Source organism: Salvelinus alpinus, chromosome 14 (assembly GCF_045679555.1).
Source record: "Salvelinus alpinus chromosome 14, SLU_Salpinus.1, whole genome shotgun sequence".
Taxonomy (NCBI): Eukaryota; Metazoa; Chordata; class Actinopteri; order Salmoniformes; family Salmonidae; genus Salvelinus; species Salvelinus alpinus.
The window spans coordinates 15349480-15369169 of NC_092099.1; the positions used below are offsets into that span (position 1 = coordinate 15349480).

At 43.4% G+C, this 19690-nt stretch overlaps 1 protein-coding gene across 5 annotated transcripts in view; it reads right to left on the reverse strand.

Moving 5' to 3' along the window:
* Positions 1 to 19690, reverse strand: part of LOC139538500 (obg-like ATPase 1) — a 71412-nt gene that overhangs the window by 17676 nt on the left and 34046 nt on the right. For 4 of the 5 annotated variants that reach the window (XR_011667746.1, XM_071340620.1, XM_071340621.1 and 1 more), the window contains 2 exons: positions 18549 to 18629; positions 18130 to 18227 (listed from right to left, as the gene is read on the reverse strand). Coding sequence is in view for 4 of the 5 variants with exons in the window: in XM_071340620.1 (XP_071196721.1) it covers positions 18130 to 18227; positions 18549 to 18629 (179 nt within the window). In the remaining variant the exon portion in view is untranslated. Of the gene's footprint in view, positions 1 to 18129; positions 18228 to 18548; positions 18630 to 19690 lie in introns of those variants that run through there. The other variant, XM_071340624.1, reaches the window with a different exon arrangement.

The following is a 19690-nucleotide window of genomic DNA, read 5'->3' on the forward strand; positions in this document are numbered from 1 at the left end:
AGGTCAGTAGAGGTGCATCAAAGCTGGGACCGAGAGACTGAAAAACAGCTTCTATCTCAAGGCCATCAGACTGCTAAACAGCAATCCCTAACTCAGAGAGGCTGCTGCCTACATTGAGACCCAATCACTGGCCACTTTAATAAATGGATCACTAGTCACTTTATACAATGTACTCTAAATAATGCCACTTTAATAATGTTTACATGTCTTACATTACTCATATCACATGTACTGTATATACTGTATTTTATACCATCTACTGCACCTTGCCTATGCCGCTCGGCCATCGCTCATTCATATACTGACATGTACAGTGGGGAGAACAAGTATTTGATACACTGCCGATTTTGCAGGTTTTCCTACTTACAAAGCATGTAGAGGTCTGTCATTTTTATCATAGGTACACTTCAACTGTGAGAGACGGAATCTAAAACAAAAATCCAGAAAATCACATTGTATGACTTTTAAGTAATTAATTTGCATTTTATTGCATGACATAAGTATTTGATCACCTACCAACCAGTAAGAATTCCGGCTCTCACAGACCTGTTAGTTTTTCTTTAAGAAGCCCTCCTGTTCTCCACTCATTACCTGTATTAACTGCACCTGTTTGAACTCGTTACCTGTATAAAAGACACCTGTCCACACACTCAATCAAACAGACTCCAACCTCTCCACAATGGCCAAGACCAGAGAGCTGTGTAAGGACATCAGGGATAAATTGTAGACCTGTACAAGGCTGGGATGGGCTACAGGACAATAGCCAAGCAGCTTGGTGAGAAGGCAACAACTGTTGGCACAATTATTAGAAAATGGAAGAAGTTCAAGATGACGGTCAATCACCCTCGGTCTGGGGCTCCATGCAAGATCTCACCTCGTGGGGCATCAATGATCATGAGGAATGTGAGGGATCAGCCCAGAACTACACGGCAGGACCTGGTCAATGACCTGAAGAGAGCTGGGACCACAGTCTCAAAGAAAACCATTAGTAACACACTACGCCGTCATGGATTAAAATCCTGCAGCGCACGCAAGGTCCCCCTGCTCAAGCCAGCGCATGTCCAGGCCCGTCTGAAGTTTGCCAATGACCATCTGGATGATCCAGAGGAGGAATGGGAGAAGGTCATGTGGTCTGATGAGACAAAAATAGAGCTTTTTGCTCTAAACTCCACTCGCCGTGTTTGGAGGAATAGAAGGATGAGTACAACCCCAAGAACACCATCCCAACCATGAAGCATGGAGGTGGAAACATCATTCTTTGGGGATGCTTTTCTGCAAAGGGGACAGGACGACTGCACCGTATTGAAGGGAGGATGGATGGGGCCATGTATCGCAAGATCTTGACCAACAATCTCCTTCCCTCAGTAAGAGCATTGAAGATGGGTCGTGGCTGGGTCTTCCAGCATGACAACGACCCGAAACACACAGCCAGGGCAACTAAGGAGTGGCTCCGTAAGAAGCATCTCAAGGTCCTGGAGTGGCCTAGCCAGTCTCCAGACCTGAACCCAATAGAAAATCTTTGGAGGGAGCCGAAAGTCCGTATTGCCCAGCGACAGCCCCGAAACCTGAAGGATCTGGAGAAGGTCTGTATGGAGGAGTGGGCCAAAATCCCTGCTGCAGTGTGTGCAAACCTGGTCAAGAACTACAGGAAACGTATGATCTCTGTAATTGCAAACTAAGGTTTCTGTACCAAATATTCAGTTCTGCTTTTCTGATGTATCAAATACTTATGTCATGCAATAAAATGCAAATTAATTAATTAAAAATCATACAATGTGATTTTCTGGATTTTTGTTTTAGATTCCTTCTCTCACAGTTGAAGTGTACCTATGATAAAAATTACAGACCTCTACATGCTTTGTAAGTAGGAAAACCTGCAAAATTGTCAGTGTATCAAATACTTGTTCTCCCCACTGTACATATTCTCATTCACCCCTTTAGATTTGTGTGTATTAGGTAGTTGTTGGGGAATTGTTAGATTACTTGTTAGATATTACTGCACTGTCGGAACTAGAAGCACAAGCATTTCGCTACACTCCCATTAACATCTGCTAACCAGGTGTATGTGACAAATAACATTTGATTTGATTTGAAGTGTGCTCTTCACGGATGAATACCGGTTTCAACTGTACCGTGCAGATGGCAGACGTATGGCGTTGTGTGGGCGAGTGGTTTGCTGATGTCAACGTTGTGAACAATGCCCCATGGTGGTGGTGGGGTTATGCTATGGGCAGGCATAAGCTACGGACAATGAACACAATTGCATTTATCGATGGCAATTTGAAGGCACAGAGATACCGTGACGAGATCCTGAGGCCTATTGTCGTTCTATTCATCCGCCGCCATCACCTCATGTTTCAGCATGATAATGCATGGCCCCATGTCGCAAGAATCTGTACACAATTCCTGGAAGCTGAAAATGTCTCTGTTCTTCCGTAGCCTGCATACTCACCAGACATGTCACCCGTTGAGCATGTTTGGTATGCTCTGGATCAACGTGTACGACAGCGTGTTCCAGTTCCAGCCAATATCCAGCAACTTCGCACAGCCATTGAAGAGATGTGAGACAATATTCCACAGGCCACAACCAACAGCCGGATCAATTATATGCGAAGGAGATGTATCGCACTGCATGAGGAAAATGGTGGTCACACCAGATACTTACTGGTTTTCTGATCCACGCCCCTACCTTTTTTAAAGGAATCTGTGAACAACAGATGCATTTCTATATTCCCAGTCGTGAAATTCATAGATTAGGGCCTAATAAATTGATTTTAACTGACTAATTTCCTAGTATGAACTGTACCTAAAAAAATCTTTGATATTGTTGCATGTTGCATTTATATATTTTTTCAGTGTATATTACATTGTTCAAATGTTTGAGTTTTAGTATACAACTCTACCCAATAATGCATATCCAAGGTTACTTCAAAGTAAAAAAAAAAAATCCTTAACAAGCAATTGAGAGTTCAAATGTGTCGTTTGTAAAAGTCGGGTGGCCACTGTCAAAGATGCCAAAATATCAAAGTAGTTACAATAGATTTTTGGGGGAGAGAAAAAGAGACAGAAAGAAAAGATTGTGTTTTTGTGTGTGTATTTGTGTGTGTTTTTGTGTGTGTGTGTGTGTCTTGTCACTGTCCCATTATGCCTCAGTATAGAGTGCCATCTCTCACAGCCCTGCTAATAGAAAGATTCAGCACTTTCTGGTCCTGATCGCCTTTGAACAAATGATGCCTGAAATTTTTATTCTTTTTATAATGGAATTTCAATCGCCTTCGCTGCAAATCTAGTGGAAAGTTTTGCATATCAAGTAGGAAAAATGAAATGTTGACCACGTTTTAATGTGATTAAGGGTGACAGGGACATTATTTCTGCTAATCACTCACCGGCTTAAAAGACTCCAACAAGACTGGGGAACAAGTCATGCTCATGCTGCTATTCCTGTTAGTCTCATTTAGTCTCAAAAATACACATTTTAAAGGCAAATATGATATATCAGTATTTTCTTTAAAACCGGACTCCTCCTACCATTTGCATTTGTAAATAATGTATTTATTTCAATCTCCGTTCAATCTAATATACACTGTATTTTTAGGCACATTATGCATTTGCTTGAACAGAAAGAGGAGACATTTTGGTATATGCCTACATATTACTGTATGTCCTTTTATGTGGTTATGTTGTTTAGATCTCATATTCAAAACAACCAAATCCTAAACATTCCGTTTTTCGATGCCCAAATAGCTTTTCTGTGCGTAGCCTACATATTATATTTTGCTATAAGCTTACAATACCTTCATACACACTACTATACGTTATCAGCTCCGCAATAGACGCCTGCAGCAATTACAATAAGTCTACTCAACGGAATAACCTATGGTAAAGTAATGACAACCTACTAAAAACAAAAGAGCTTCCAGCACAGAGTAGGCTTGGATGAACACATCCCACAGGGGGTCTCTCAGTGCCATGTCTATTTGTCTTGTTCTGTGAGAGAATACTGAAGGGGGAATAATTCCTGTGTTTCCGCATGCCTGGGGCTGCCCTGGGCTTTGTCACAGCTTTGATCTGCTTAAAGGACTTGGGAGGGGGAGACAATGGGAGATCCTAAAGTACAGATGCAGCTACCTGAGCCTGTGACCTGGGCCTGTGTCTGCCCTGCATTCATACGGACCGGCTTCATTATCACTGCTTAGTCAGGTAAGCCTGTAAAAGGTGGGGACAAAGGGACCCAGCATCTGTCTTTCAGATGCAATTGAATGCTGACAGGCCTGAGGAGTAATCCTCTAACAGCCTCTCCCTCTCCATTACTTCATTACTGACCCAACCACAGGTGGACAGACACACAGCCAAACAAAGCTCCTCAGCACTTGAACCTGGATATTGCACACGCACACACATGCACACACACACACACGCATGCACACACACACACAGGCAACTTAAGGATTCCCCATCTGTCTGCTGTCGCTGGCTTGCATGCAATGCACCAACTCATCAAATCATAACCCAGAGGCTTTATCCCCCCCCCCCCCCCCCCCACACTCTCTGTTTCTCAGTCCCAGCTGAACGCTCCGGAGCACACAGCATCTCGACCAGCTCCCAGCCCCCGCGCCTCCCTCGAGGGGGGGGGGGGGGGGAATGAGAGGTATGAGCTTATGGTGCCATTTGAGGCTGGGAAGTCAGGGGCTCTGTGGGACGCTTTTCATCCTCCCAGTGGTGCGCTCCTGTGAGGACACGAGTGCAAATGCTCTCTGCTCCCCGTGGCCACAGACAACCCTGAGAGCCAGGCAGCCAGCAGAGCCTCAGCCTCTCTTACTGCTTTCCTCACATCACAGCCAATATTGTCAACTTGTTTCCCTCTTCAAAGCAGTCACAGCAGAGGGAAACAGAGCGGCACCGGCACAATGGGAAGAGGCTTAATTAACAGCATCCTCTTGCATCTCTTTTCTCACAAGGCACAACAAGGGCATGCTAACAGGCTTTTGATTATAACTTTCTTCGCTAATAACTTTCTCTCTTGAAAAACAATTCCTTGAAAATATACATACACAAAATCAATAGTGAATATGGCTTCATAGAAATGACACTTCCTTTAAATCTCATCCTTTAAATGACAGAGGTGGCACTACAGTAGAATAGCTACAGCCTAGCTTACTGCAATTTGTACGGGAGTAAAAAAATAAAGAATACGATCAGAAATTCAAACAGTAACCCCCAGGAGTACATACATACTACATCACCTCAAATTATTCTCTATACAGGGCAGCAGGGCTGTCATTCATTGCAATTGACTGCGAGCAAGAAAACGAAGGGGGAGAAGGTCATCAAAATGTGACAATTGTGACAAGAGCAGGCAAAGTGTAGCACAGGCAGCAGAATGGGGCGCGGTGGATTTCTCCATATCTCCTTCTCTCTTCCTGGATGACAGCTTAATGTGTACCACATGCAATATTTATTCTCATCTTGTGTCAGACTGTCTAGCCGTCCAAGGGAGTACAAAGAATGCCACTTATTAGAATAAAAGCAGAGAGAAGGTAATCAAGGACATATGCAACATCAGCCAATCATGCCCCCCCCCCCCCCTCTTCTTCCCTCCTGTATCCTTTTTCCATTCATAACAGTTCAACAATCACTCTGATAACAAGCTTTCAGGAGCTGTATGTGGCAACACTAAATTCATTTATTTATCTCATTAAAGCTGGCAGGCTGCAGGACACTTGCTGTGACATGTGTGTTTTGTTATAGCCCTTATCACAAAGATAATAAACAACACAACCTGCCATCAAAATATATCATTAGCTTGACTTAAAACACATGGAGAATCTTATGCTCTCAATCTCAGAAAGAAGGCTTCCAAGGGCTTATTTTTTCCCATCACAGAGCTGCTTCTGGGACAGGCAATGTGCTCCTGTATGAATGCTTTAGAAGAGCTTAGCATATTGTGTTCCAACAGAAATTGCAATTTTTATTAAATGAAAAGGACCTTAACTTACCATCTGAATAGGGCTGTGATAATGAATAATATGCTGACAGGTGAGATAATTCAAACCAAATCCAGTGTTGTCACTGCAGTTGATCTAGTAACACAGTGCTGTCACCGCAGTTGATCTAGTAACACAGTGCTGTCACTGCAGTTGATCTGGTAACAGTGTTGTCACTGCAGTTGATCTAGTAACACAGTGCTGTCACTGCAGTTGATCTGGTAACAGTGTTGTCACTGCAGTTGATCTAGTAACACAGTGTTAACACTGCAGTTGCTCTAGTAACACAGTGTTGTCACTAGAGTTGATCTGGTAACATTGTTGTCACTGCAGTTGATCTGGTAACATTGTTGTCACAGAAGTTGATCTAGTAACATTGTTGTCACAGAAGTTGATCTGGTAACAGTGTTGTCACTGCAGTTGCACTAGTAACACAGTGTTGTCCCTGCAGTTGATCTAGTAACAGTGTTGTCACTGCAGTTGATCTAGTAACACAGTGCTGTCACTGCAGTTGATATGGTAACAGTGTTGTCACTGCAGTTGATCTAGTAACACAGTGTTGTCACTGCAGTTGATCTGGTAACATTGTTGTCACAGAAGTTGATCTAGTAACATTGTTGTCACAGAAGTTGATCTGGTAACAGTGTTGTCCCTGCAGTTGCACTAGTAACACAGTGTTGTCCCTGCAGTTGATCTAGTAAGAGTGCTGTCACTGCAGGTGATCTGGTAACAGTGTTGTTACTGCAGTTGATCTAGTAACACAGTGTTGTCACTGCAGTTGATCTGGTAACATTGTTGTCACAGAAGTTGATCTAGTAACAGTACTGTCACTGCAGTTGATCTAGTAACAGTGTTGTCACTGCAGTTGATCTAGTAACAGTGTTGTCACTGCAGTTGCACTAGTAACACAGTGTTGTCACTGCAGTTGATCTAGTAACAGTGTTGTCACTGCAGTTGATCTAGTAACACAGTGCTGTCACTGCAGTTGATCTGGTAACAGTGTTGTCACTGCAGTTGATCTAGTAACACAGTGCTGTCACTGCAGTTGATCTGGTAACAGTGTTGTCACTGCAGTTGATCTAGTAACACAGTGCTGTCACTGCAGTTGATCTGGTAACAGTGTTGTCACTGCAGTTGATCTAGTAACACAGTGTTGTCACTGCAGTTGATCTAGTAACATTGTTGTCACAGAAGTTGATCTAGTAACATTGTTGTCACAGAAGTTGATCTGGTAACAGTGTTGTCACTGCAGTTGCACTAGTAACACAGTGTTGTCCCTGCAGTTGATCTAGTAACAGTGTTGTCACTGCAGTTGATCTAGTAACACAGTGCTGTCACTGCAGTTGATCTGGTAACAGTGTTGTCACTGCAGTTGATCTAGTAACACAGTGTTGTCACTGCAGTTGATCTGGTAACATTGTTGTCACAGAAGTTGATCTAGTAACATTGTTGTCACAGAAGTTGATCTGGTAACAGTGTTGTCACTGCAGTTGCACTAGTAACACAGTGTTGTCCCTGCAGTTGATCTAGTAAGAGTGTTGTCACTGCAGTTGATCTAGTAACACAGTGCTGTCACTGCAGTTGATCTGGTAACAGTGTTGTCACAGAAGTTGATCTAGTAACAGTACTGTCACTGCAGTTGATCTAGTAACAGTGTTGTCACTGCAGTTGATCTAGTAACAGTGTTGTCACTGCAGTTGCACTAGTAACACAGTGTTGTCACTGCAGTTGATCTGGTAACAGTGTTGTCACTGCAGTTGATCTAGTAACATTGTTGTCACAGAAGTTGATCTAGTAACATTGTTGTCACAGAAGTTGATCTGGTAACAGTGTTGTCACTGCAGTTGCACTAGTAACACAGTGTTGTCCCTGCAGTTGATCTAGTAACAGTGTTGTCACTGCAGTTGATCTAGTAACACAGTGCTGTCACTGCAGTTGATCTGGTAACAGTGTTGTCACTGCAGTTGATCTAGTAACACAGTGTTGTCACTGCAGTTGATCTGGTAACATTGTTGTCACAGAAGTTGATCTAGTAACATTGTTGTCACAGAAGTTGATCTGGTAACAGTGTTGTCACTGCAGTTGCACTAGTAACACAGTGTTGTCCCTGCAGTTGATCTAGTAAGAGTGTTGTCACTGCAGTTGATCTAGTAACACAGTGCTGTCACTGCAGTTGATCTGGTAACAGTGTTGTCACAGAAGTTGATCTAGTAACAGTACTGTCACTGCAGTTGATCTAGTAACAGTGTTGTCACTGCAGTTGATCTAGTAACAGTGTTGTCACTGCAGTTGCACTAGTAACACAGTGTTGTCACTGCAGTTGATCTAGTAAATGTGTTGCCACTGCAGTTGATCTAGTAACACAGTGTTGTCACTGCAGTTGATCTGGTAACATTGTTGTCACTGCAGTTGATCTAGTAACAGTGTTGTCACTGCAGTTGATTTATTAACAGTGTTGTCAGTGCAGTCGCTCCAGTAACACAGTGTTGTCACTGCAGTTTATCTAGTAACTGTGTTGCCACTGCAGTTGATCTAGTAACACAGTGTTGTCACTGCAGTTGATCTAGTAACTGTGGTGTCACTGCAGTTGATCTAGTAACAGTGTTGTCACTGCAGTTGATTTATTAACAGTGTTGTCACTGCAGTTGCTCCAGTAACACAGTGTTGTCACTGCAGTTGCTCTAGTCTCACATTGTTGTCACTAGAGTTGATATGGTAACATTGTTGTCACTGCAATTAATCTAGTAACATTGCTGTCACTGCAGTTGATCTAGTAACTGTTGTGTCACTGCAGTTGCTCTAGTAACACAGTGTTGTCACTGCAGTTGCTCTAGTAACACAGTGTTGTCACTGCAATTGATCTGGTAACATTGTTGTCAATGCAGTTGATCTAGTAACATTGCTGTCACTGCAGTTGATCTAGTAACTGTGGTGTCACTGCAGTTGCTCTAGTAACACAGTGTTGTCACTAGAGTTGATCTGGTAACATTTTTGTCAATGCAGTTGATCTAGTAACTGTGTTGCCACTACAGTTGATCTAGTAACACAGTGTTGTCACTGCAGTTGATCTAGTAACACAGTGTTGTCACTGCAGTTGATTTAGCAACAGTGTTTTCACTGCAGTTGCTCTAGTAACACAGTGTTGTCACTGCAATTGATCTGGTAACATTGTTGTCACTGCAGTTGATCTGGTAACATTGTTGTCAATGCTGTTGATCTAGTAACTGTGTTGCCACTACAGTTGATCTAGTAACACAGTGTTGTCACTGCAGTTGATCTAGTAACACAGTGTTGTCACTGCAGTTGATTTAGCAACATTTTTTTCACTACAGATGCTCCAGTAACACAGTGTTGTCACTGCAGTTGATCTAGTAACAGTGTTGCTACTGCAGTTGATCTAGTAACACAGTGTTTTCACTACAGTTAATTTAGTAACAGTGCTGTCACGCAGTTGATCTAGTAACTGTGTTGCCACTGCAGTTGATCTAGTAACACAGTGTTTTCACTGCAGTTGATCTAGTAACAAGTGTTGTCACTGCTGTTTATCTAGTAACACAGTGTTGTCACTGCAGTTGATTTAGTAACAGTGCTGTCACACAGTTGATCTAGTAACTGTGTTGCCACTGCAGTTGATCTAGTAACACAGTGTTGTCACTGCAGTTGATCTAATAACACAGTGTTGTCACTAGAGTTGATCTGGTAACATTGTTGTCAATGCAGTTGATCTAGTAACTGTGTTGCCACTACAGTTGATCTAGTAACAGTGTTGTCACTGCAGTTGATCTAGTTACAGTGTTGTCACTGCAGTTGCTCTAGTAACACAGTGTTGTCCATGCAATTGATAAAGTAACACATTGTTGTCACTGCAGTTGATTTAGTAACAGTGTTTTCACTACAGCTGATTTAGTAACTGTGTTGCCACTGCAGTTGATCTAGTAACACAGTGTTGTCACTGCAGTTGATCTAGTAACACTGTGTTTTCACTGCAGTTGATCTAGTAACAAGTGTTGTCACTGCAGTTGCTCCAGTAACACAGTGGTGTCACTGCAGTTGATCTAGTAACTGTGTTGCCACTGCAGTTGCTCTAGTAACACAGTGTTGTCACTGCAGTTGATCCAGTACCACAGTGTTTCTTCTACACCTGCATTGCTTGCTGTTTGGGGTTTTAGGCTTGTTTTCTGTACAGCACTTTGAGATATCAGCTGATGTAAGAAGGGCTATACAAATAAATTCGATTTTGATTTGATTAGATTTTGTCACTGCAGTTGATCTGGTAACATTGTTGTCACTGCTGTTGATCTAGTAACAGTGTTGTCACTGCAGTTGATAAAGTAACACAGTGTTGTCACTGCAGTTGATCTAGTAACAGTGTTGTCACTGCAGTTGATCTAGTAACACAGTGTTGTCACTGCAGTTGATTTAGCAACAGTGTTTTCACTGCAGTTGATCTAGTAACACAGTGTTGTCACTGCAGTTGATTGTCAATGCTGTTGATCTAGTAACTGTGTTGCCACTACAGTTGATCTAGTAACACAGTGTTGTCACTGCAGTTGATCTAGTAACACAGTGTTATCACTGCAGTTGATTTAGCAACATTTTTTTCACTACAGATGCTCCAGTAACACAGTGTTGTCACTGCAGTTGATTTAGTAACAGTGTTGCTACTGCAGTTGATCTAGTAACACAGTGTTGTCACTGCAGTTGATCTAGTAACAGTGTTGTCACTGCAGTTGATCTAGTAACACAGTGTTGTCACTGCAGTTGATTTAGCAACAGTGTTTTCACTGCAGTTGATCTAGTAACACAGTGTTGTCACTGCAGTTGATTTAGTAACTGTGTTTTCACTGAAGTTGATCTAGTAACAGTGTTGTCACTGCAGTTGATAAAGTAACACAGTGTTGTCACTGCAGTTGATCTAGTAACACAGTGTTGTCACTGCAAATGTAACACAAAAAGTATGACAAAAAGTAGCAATGGATCAATCATTATGTGCCCTTTGAGAGTGTCAAGCGCAAGAGGTAAGAAAGCTTTAATCAGCTAAATGGGACCTCTGATCAATATCTAACCTGAACTGATCTCTCTGATCAAGATCTAACCTGAACTGATCTTTCTGGTCAAGATCTAACCTGAACCGATCTCTCTGGTCAAGATCTAACCTGAACCGATCTCTCTGGTCAAGATCTAACCTGAACCGATCTCTCTGGTCAAGATCTAACCTGAACCAATCTCTCTGGTCAAGATCTAACCTGAACCGATCTCTCTGGTCAAGATCTAACCTGAACCGATCTCTCTGGTCAAGATCTAACCTGAACCGATCTCTCTGGTCAAGTACATACACAGTTGGCATTGTCCCCATCTTTATCACACAAGAGGGATGTTTTGAGGAACTAGTCGCTGTCTTGTGAGGTCAACGGAGAACAAACGAGTGTCGGCTTTGTTCCTACGGCCAGGACGGAAGGCTGTGACACTCACCGTCAGGATCTCATTAGTGATAACAACAACAGAACAGAGCTGTCTCTGTCTGCCTCACCAAGCCCCACCAGACCCCACCAGACCACAACAAAGACAACCAGGCTACCCAATGTCTTGTACTTGTCCAACATGGTGAACAACAGTGTGACACAGTGTGTGACGTGTTCAAATCAAATTGTATTCGTCACGTACAGTTTCCAGCAGGTTTAAAAAAGTGCAGCTAAATGCTTGTGTTGCAGTACAATAATCAATAATAAAGACAATATGACATGGCGCCACAGGCGGCTGGAATTGGGGAGGACCGGCCCATAGTAATGGCTGAAACGGAATGAATGGAACAGTATCAAAAACATCAAACACATGGTTTCCAGGTGTTTGATACCATTCCATTCACTTAGTTCTAGGCATTATTATGAGCCGTCCTCCCCTCAGGAGCCTCCTGTGCCTCGTGAGGGGAGCACAAAGTGGGTGGTGTCTTGGTCATGCATTTGAATGAATAGTATATAATAGGACAGCAGCGTTGACTGTATGTGTATGTGTGTATGTGTGTGCATGGGAGTGCTTGTGTGTGTTTGTTTATGTGTGTGTGTGTGTGTGTGTGTGTGTGTGTGTGTGTGTGCGTGCGTGCGTGCGTGCGTGCGTGCGTGCGTGTGTGTGTGTGTGTGTGTGTGTGTGTGTGTGTGTGTGTGTGTGTGTTTGTTTGTGTGTAAGGGTTGGATGTTTGGAGATTGCAAATAGTCTCTAAAGTGCAGATGGTCTCTAAGGTGCAAATGTCTCTAAAGTGCAGGTCTGTACAGGGAGACATCTAGCGTGAGCTGTTCAGCAGTCTGACGGCCTGGGTTGAGGGCGGTGCAGTTTCCGTACCAGGCGGTGATGCAGCCGTTCAAGACGCTCTTGGTGGTGCAGCTCTAGAACTTCTTGAGGATCTGAGGGCCCGTGACAAATTTATTCCGTTGCCCGAAGTTGAAGAGGCGCTGTCGTTGGCGTGATTGGTTCGTGTCAGGTCCTGTGATGTGCAAGCCGAGGAACTTTAGGCTTTTTACCCTCTCCACTGCAGCCCCATCGATGTCAATATGGGCGTGCTGCCCCCCCCCCTTTCCTGTAGTACAAGATCAGCTCCTTGGTTTTGCTGACGTTGAAGGAGAAACAGACCAGGGACGGTCAAAAACAAAGCCAAGTGAACTGATCCTGCAGGATTTTATGAGACACCATCTGGTTATGTTTTACTCCTCTCATAGCCTCTCCAGTCGTTCACACTCATTACAAAGCCTAACTGAAGGCTTCCATTAGGAGTTAGTGTGGGCAGCAGGGAATGTCTTTCCTACCATGGGAAAGTGTTTTCAGGATCCCACAGTACACAAGGGGAGAGGGAAGAGGGAAGAGGGGAGAGGGGAGAGAAGTGGACGGCTGTACACAGAATGAAAGGGGACCCACTGATCATATATCTCCCACATCACTTTGAAAGGCAAACCGTGGCCTAGACAGCAGTTCCTAAAAATTTGGATGGAGCCAGTGGTGTTGCACTTACTAACTTTCAATTCTGTTTATGGGAATTATGGTTTGGAGTAGCAGAAGTGGGCTGCTGCCACCGCTTTCATGTAACGATTCTGAAAAGATCACAACAGTACTTTCCCTCAGTCAGTTTGTCCAGGTGGCCTCAAAATGTAATGGGGAACAAGACATGCTCGCTTGACAGTTCACTAACAAATCATCTGACATTAAAGAAAATATACAGTTATCATTACTCTGCAACAAAATAAAACTACAAATAAAGTAAATCCTGGAATCTTAATGAATAGAAGACCTCAACAAAACATGGATGAGTAGGTTGTAGAAACTGAGGGAGATGTAAGATCTTAAAACTAAACGTGGCTAGACCGCCACCCTGCTAAGACTCCCTGCAGGGGTACCTTTACTTTAATTGTCAAAGCACCACCTACAGGCCAGCTGGGGTAGTTCACTGAGCAAACATACCTGCTGGTTTCCTTTCCATACCAGGAGAGAAATGCACAGACACTCAGTAAAAACAAAGTGACATGTCTGGAGACACAGGACATATGCAGACAGATAGCAATACATATACGACATATACGACAGGCACACACGCACGCACGCGCGCGCACACACACACACGCACGCACGCACGCACGCACGCACGCACGCACACACACACTCACTCACTCACCTCTTGTATGTAAAAGCCCCCTGTGAGGAGCCTCAGTGCCTGGCCATTCCTCTCCCCACTCACGGTACTCTCAGAGAGGTCACCCTTTCCAGTTTTCTTAAAGGTCGAAACACCTACTTAAGAGGTCCAATTTACTTTAAAGCACACCCTTCAGCAAAACAGGCTGTCTCTCTAAATGTGACAGCAGTTGTTTTTCTTGCTAAGGACATTGGATTAAATATCGAATAATATCAACCCTAAAGGAAATATTAAAGACCAGGAACTTTTAAATTACCAGCTTGTGCTTTGACAAGTGAAAACACACAAACAGCTGACAAACTACCACATTATCAACCAAGAAGTAATGACCCTCTCTAACACACAAACAGCAGACAAACCACCACATTATCATTGGAGGAGTAATGACCCTCTCTAACACACAAACTATGTGGTACAGACAAAAGTGTTCCGGGCAGCCTATTGACGCCGAAGAAAGAGGAGAAAGCCTCTCGGTAGACTCTTGTAGATGCCATTCCCTATCACGCAATGCCTCTCAGTCATAAACACATGACAAATGCGGCCTTAATCATTTTTTACGAGCGGGGATGTGCAGGAGGCAGCGCATGGCTGGAGGGGAGAGGGGAGCGGCGCGAGCAGCAGGCAGCCCCCGCTCCACAGAGGAGAGGGCCGCGTGGTAAAGGCTCCTCTGGAACATCACTCGGCCAGCCGGCCTTTGATCTCCACACCGCAATTACGCCAACATCCAAATGAGCATGGAGTCGCCTCGGCAACAGACTTCAAACATGCACATGTACACATTCTCATACACACGCACTGCACTGTATGGAATTATACCCACGTGCCCTCCCTTTACAGTAAATGATATACTGTCTCCAGCAGAGAACCTGAGGATGAAAGGAGCCTCTCGTCCCTCTATGATCCCACCATTAATGATGGCTTCATGCTAAAGCTAATACTGTTTATTCTTGTTAAAATGGGGTCAGGTTGGTATGTAGTGGTTACACAACCCTGCACTCCAAATAGGGTAATTGTGGTCGAGCAAATTGACGTTTTTTTTCTTCTGGACATCAGTATCGTCTGGTAGAGCTATTTCCCTACGTTATATAACATGGAACTATTCTCTGATGTAAGCACACACAATTACAACAGCAGGCCTAGGTCTGTCACTCACAAGGCCTTTTGCGTTCGCCACGCTGACTGACCATTGTGATCAAACAAGACGTTCAAATGGAAAGTGTGCCGTTAAAAAGTATGTTTGTGGCAAAATAATGGAAACATACAACCAACTGAAGAGAGCCTGAAAGTGAATATGTGATTAACAAACATTGAAAATATGTACATGAATACAGTGCTGTACGCTTGCCAAATGGCCTCAGTGTCCTGAACAAAAAACTCAACACTGGTCTATTTGCCTTATGCTGTGTTCCTCTTTCTTGTCTGCTCACATTAAAAGCTGCGATTGCAATTTGTCTTGCTGTTTGCTTTGAATAGTCCTTAACCGTATAATCATCTCAACTGTTCTGGGGAAAAACACAGGAGTCTGGCGACAGCCAAATGGCAGTCTGGCGTCTCCACAGCAGACTGCCTGCTATTAGGGCTGAGAGCAGCATTTAGTGTACATTTAAGGGCAGCCGAATCTACCTGTAATCATCTCCATACAGGTGTAGGCTCCACTCTGGACAAGGGAAGTGACTCATCACTTGTCAAACATAAACACTTTGATGTCTGCATTGTTTCACGCTCAGCCCTCAGGACACCGCCGCACTACCGCTTGCCCATTTGAAAACTCCCGAGATTTATTGCCTTTCTCACAGTTAAAAAAAACACAGGTAACATGAAAAAAGACTTCCTGCCCATGACTGATGTTCCGCACGTCATGAATCATCTGATTTATGCGTTTCTGACGCAACGTTCCCTCCTCCCGCTATCAGACAGACAGACCTTCTTTCGTGTCAGGAACATTTGAACCAACAGTCATCAGGTAAACAACTTCCCTCCTAATCGAACGCAGCTGCCAAGCAAAACAGAGAAAAACAGACGCAGAGGCAAACTGTTTGACACCAAATCCTAGAGGGCAATTGAAAAAGTGTGATACCAATCCACAAGTTACTGGTTATTGACAGTATGTGTCTGTAACGTAGATAAGACAAGTATCCCTTTCACCTGTAATGGATGTTGTCCACTTTGTTATCCCTGCTCTCTATGTCGCCAGATCACAACTCCACTCTCCCAAAGGTGGTCATGTGGAAAAGTCCTCTCTTATCACCACTCTGGCTGCACTAGCCTTCTGCCACAGCCCACAGCTATACAGTTTGGCCCATGTAACTCAGGTGAATGAATGGGACATCGAGCCACTGTTTACCAGACCTGAACAAATACATTTGGAAACACTCTGACACCATTTCATATAGAATAAGGTCGCATCTTAGAGTTTATGGGACAGAGATAAGTCAGGCCGGGCTTAAGATGACAAGTCAAATAGTACCATACCCCTGATTACATATACAACCTTCTGACCTGTTCAATAGGAAGTAAATACATTGCAGTAGGTGATATAGCCTCACAAATTTTGGGGTTGCAGATGTCTCACTTGAATTCCATGTAAAATACGTATTTGGACATAGAGAGTCAACCCAGTAAGACATTTTTCGATGAAGAGCAAACAACATCTGTAAACAGTGAACTCTTCAGACAAAACCAAACATTTTGAGAAAAACAATTGTAGACGTCACACTATTTAAGGAGCACCCTGCTTATGATTTATTGGCTCTCTTCATACGACGTTAATTACTTTTTGGGTTTCGAGTCTATGAATGTTTATTTTTTTGTTGTCATTTGAAGCCTTTCCCCTCTTTGATATCACATGGAAAAGAGCATTTTCTGATAGAAAATGGAAACCATATGGTTTTAGAGTACTTAATGAAGTGCAGAGTTTGGGGGCTGCTTTGGTTTTGCAGGGCTGGCTGTGACTGGAGTGTCAGAGGGGGCTGAGTACCACCCCCCAAACATGTCCTGTCACAGAGTCACTATCTTATTGTGTGGAGCCAGTAGAGCAGCGTGGGTACTGTAGTAGTAGACAAACTTACTCCACAGTGACAGAGGGATCACTTTAGCATGTGGAGAATGAGGAAGCTTCACAACAGGACTACTTTGAGTACTGTACAGTAGGCCTATCTAACATCACTTGTAACCAGTGGTGTATTGGAGTGTAAATGCACGTAATGGCCGTTTACGGGCCTTTTTATTTTGTTTATCCACCTTTTGTGGTAAAAAATGCGTTGAAAGTATAGGAAGCGTTATTTTACTCACTGCGATCGGTGATCAGTGTTAACACACCTATTTTTTTATCACTGCATCACAGCTCATAACTATCTATCTCCAGTTACCTGTCAGAGCCCCCCTCTGCGTTCTAAAACAAATTGTTAGCGAATATTGGAAATTAACAATGGAAGTTTTGGTATAAAATAAACAGATAATATGAACTATCATTTCATGGTTCTGGATGAGAGAGGTAAGGGAGTCAACATTTAATAAGTAAAGACACATTCGTAAAGGGGGAAGGTCTATGGTTGTCCATGGTGTAAGTAAATACACATTTGTAAAAGGGGAAAGTTCATGGTTGTCCATGGTGTAAGTAAATACACATTTGTAAAAGGGGAAGGTCCATGTTTGTCCATGCTGTAAGTAAATACACATTTGTAAAAGGGGAATGGTTGTCCATGGTGTAAGTAAATACACATTTGTAAAAGGGGAATGGTTGTCCGTGGTGTAAGTAAATACACATTTGTAAAAGGGGAAGGTCCATGTTTGTCCATGCTGTAAGTAAATACACATTTGTAAAAGGGGAATGGTTGTCCATGGTGTAAGTAAATACACATTTGTAAAAGGGGAATGGTTGTCCATGGTGTAAGTAAATACACATTTGTAAAAGGGGAAGGTCCATGTTTGTCCATGCTGTAAGTAAATACACATTTGTAAAAGGGGAAGGTCCATGGTTGTCCGTGGTGTAAGTAAATACACATTTGTAAAAGGGGAAGGTCCATGGTTGTCCATGGTGTAAGTAAATACACATTTGTAAAAGGGGAAGGTCCATGGTTGTCCATGGTGTAAGTAAATACATGTTTGTAAAAGGGGAAGGTCCATGGTTGTCCATGGTGTAAGTAAATACATGTTTGTAAAAGGGGAAGGGCCATGGTTGTCCATAGTGTAAGTAAATACACATTTGTAAAAGGGGAATGGTTGTCCGTGGTGTAAGTAAATACACATTTGTAAAAGGGGAAGGTCCATGGTTGTCCATGGTGTAAGTAAATACACATTTGTAAAAGGGGAAGGTCCATGGTTGTCCATGGTGTAAGTAAATACACATTTGTAAAAGGGGAAGGGCCATGGTTGTCCATGGTGTAAGTAAATACACATTTGTAAAAGGGGAAGGTTGTCCATGGTTGTCAAGTCAGTGGGGTTCCACCCTATTTCTGAGCACTTACTTACCATTTGTTCTTTCTTCTGATGTAGTCTTTCTCTGAGAGGTTAATGAGGTAAATCATTGGCTTGGATGTCAAAAACAAGTATTTGTTCAACACTTCGATCTGTGACAGAGAGAGAGAGAAGGGGAGGGGGGGAAGAACTGAGGACCCAAACTTTCCAAAGTAGCCTTTGAGGAGGACGTGGAGTAAAAAAGTGAAGCCAAATCAAATTAGAATCTGGTCTGGACTCTGCAGGGAGCATCTATAAAGCGTTTAGATCAATATCAGGCCGGACAAAGCAATACAGAAATACCCCCAAAAAGACAGCATGCACATTAAGGGATTTGCATATTAAAGCGTTTTGCTCAAAAGCAGAAGTCTGACATGAAAAGATGAGCCTGATAAATGGCATTAATACATTTGAGTGTGACATCAAAGCCTTACCTCTTTCTTAGTCCAATCGCGACAGTAGCGGACATGTTTCCTTTCATCCGCTACCCAGTTCTTGATTTTGAGCATTACGTCCTGTTCGGGATTCAAAGAGAATGAACGAGGAGCCATTAAAGGAGATGAACAATAATATAAACCCAGCAGGGTACAGGGTAATTATTTCCTAGATGCACGGTATCCTGATGCCCAAATGAACAATGCATGCTCATATTGAAACAGGGGAGGCTTTGACATGGGTGGCACGCACAAGACCCCCCCCCCACCCCACCCCCTACTCTCACTATGTTCACCTGCTTGTCACACCTATTCGATACACTTGTATTCAATGAAGACCATCCAATAATAAAAGTACGAGGAGGGGGAAAAAAAGAGAGAAAAAAAAGAGAGAGAAAAGGTCAAGCAAGTTCGTTAGAGATATGCGTATGATGTTCAATCCCCTAGGCTCTCTGCAGTGAGCAGTCACATTGAATTTGCACTAGTCAGGTACTAATTACACACTGCTCCTACTGGAGAAAATATTAGGCTTTTCCAGCAATGTTTGCCACATTCATTACTGAAGCAGTAGTGGGTTGAGACCACGGGCAAGACTGGGCCGTGACAGGATCTGCGAGTGGGAATGGGTGGGAACATGGGAGGGAGGCAGTTATAAAATTTGTAATAAAGAAATTGAGCCTATTATTGTTGATCTGGCCCCACAGAAATTAGCGGAACACATTCTTTTTGTTCCTGTCTTAACTTAACCTCCCCCTTCATATAAAAACTCCTCCACCCCTGCAACCCTCCCCCTACCTCCTCTTTCCTCCCCAAACCCTAGCAGCACTTCACAATCACACTCCCCTTTGAAAGAACAGAGGAAAAGCGCCTGTCAGAGCCTCAATTACACAATGGCAGAAAAAGCTCCACACACTGAACCCCAGCCAGCTGCATTCACTCTCTGCACATCTCTCTCCGCAGGAATTCTAAAGGCCTTTTAGTCAGGCAGCCAGAGTGCGGCCAGCAGGAGAGAGAGCAGGAAGAGCACCGCACACTCCGCCCGCGCCAGCCTAAGCCTTCACAGAGAGATTAATCATGTGTGAAATGGAAACAGCAAACGGCCAGTGACACAGGCTGAACCCGCTCCAGGTTTCCCTCATCAG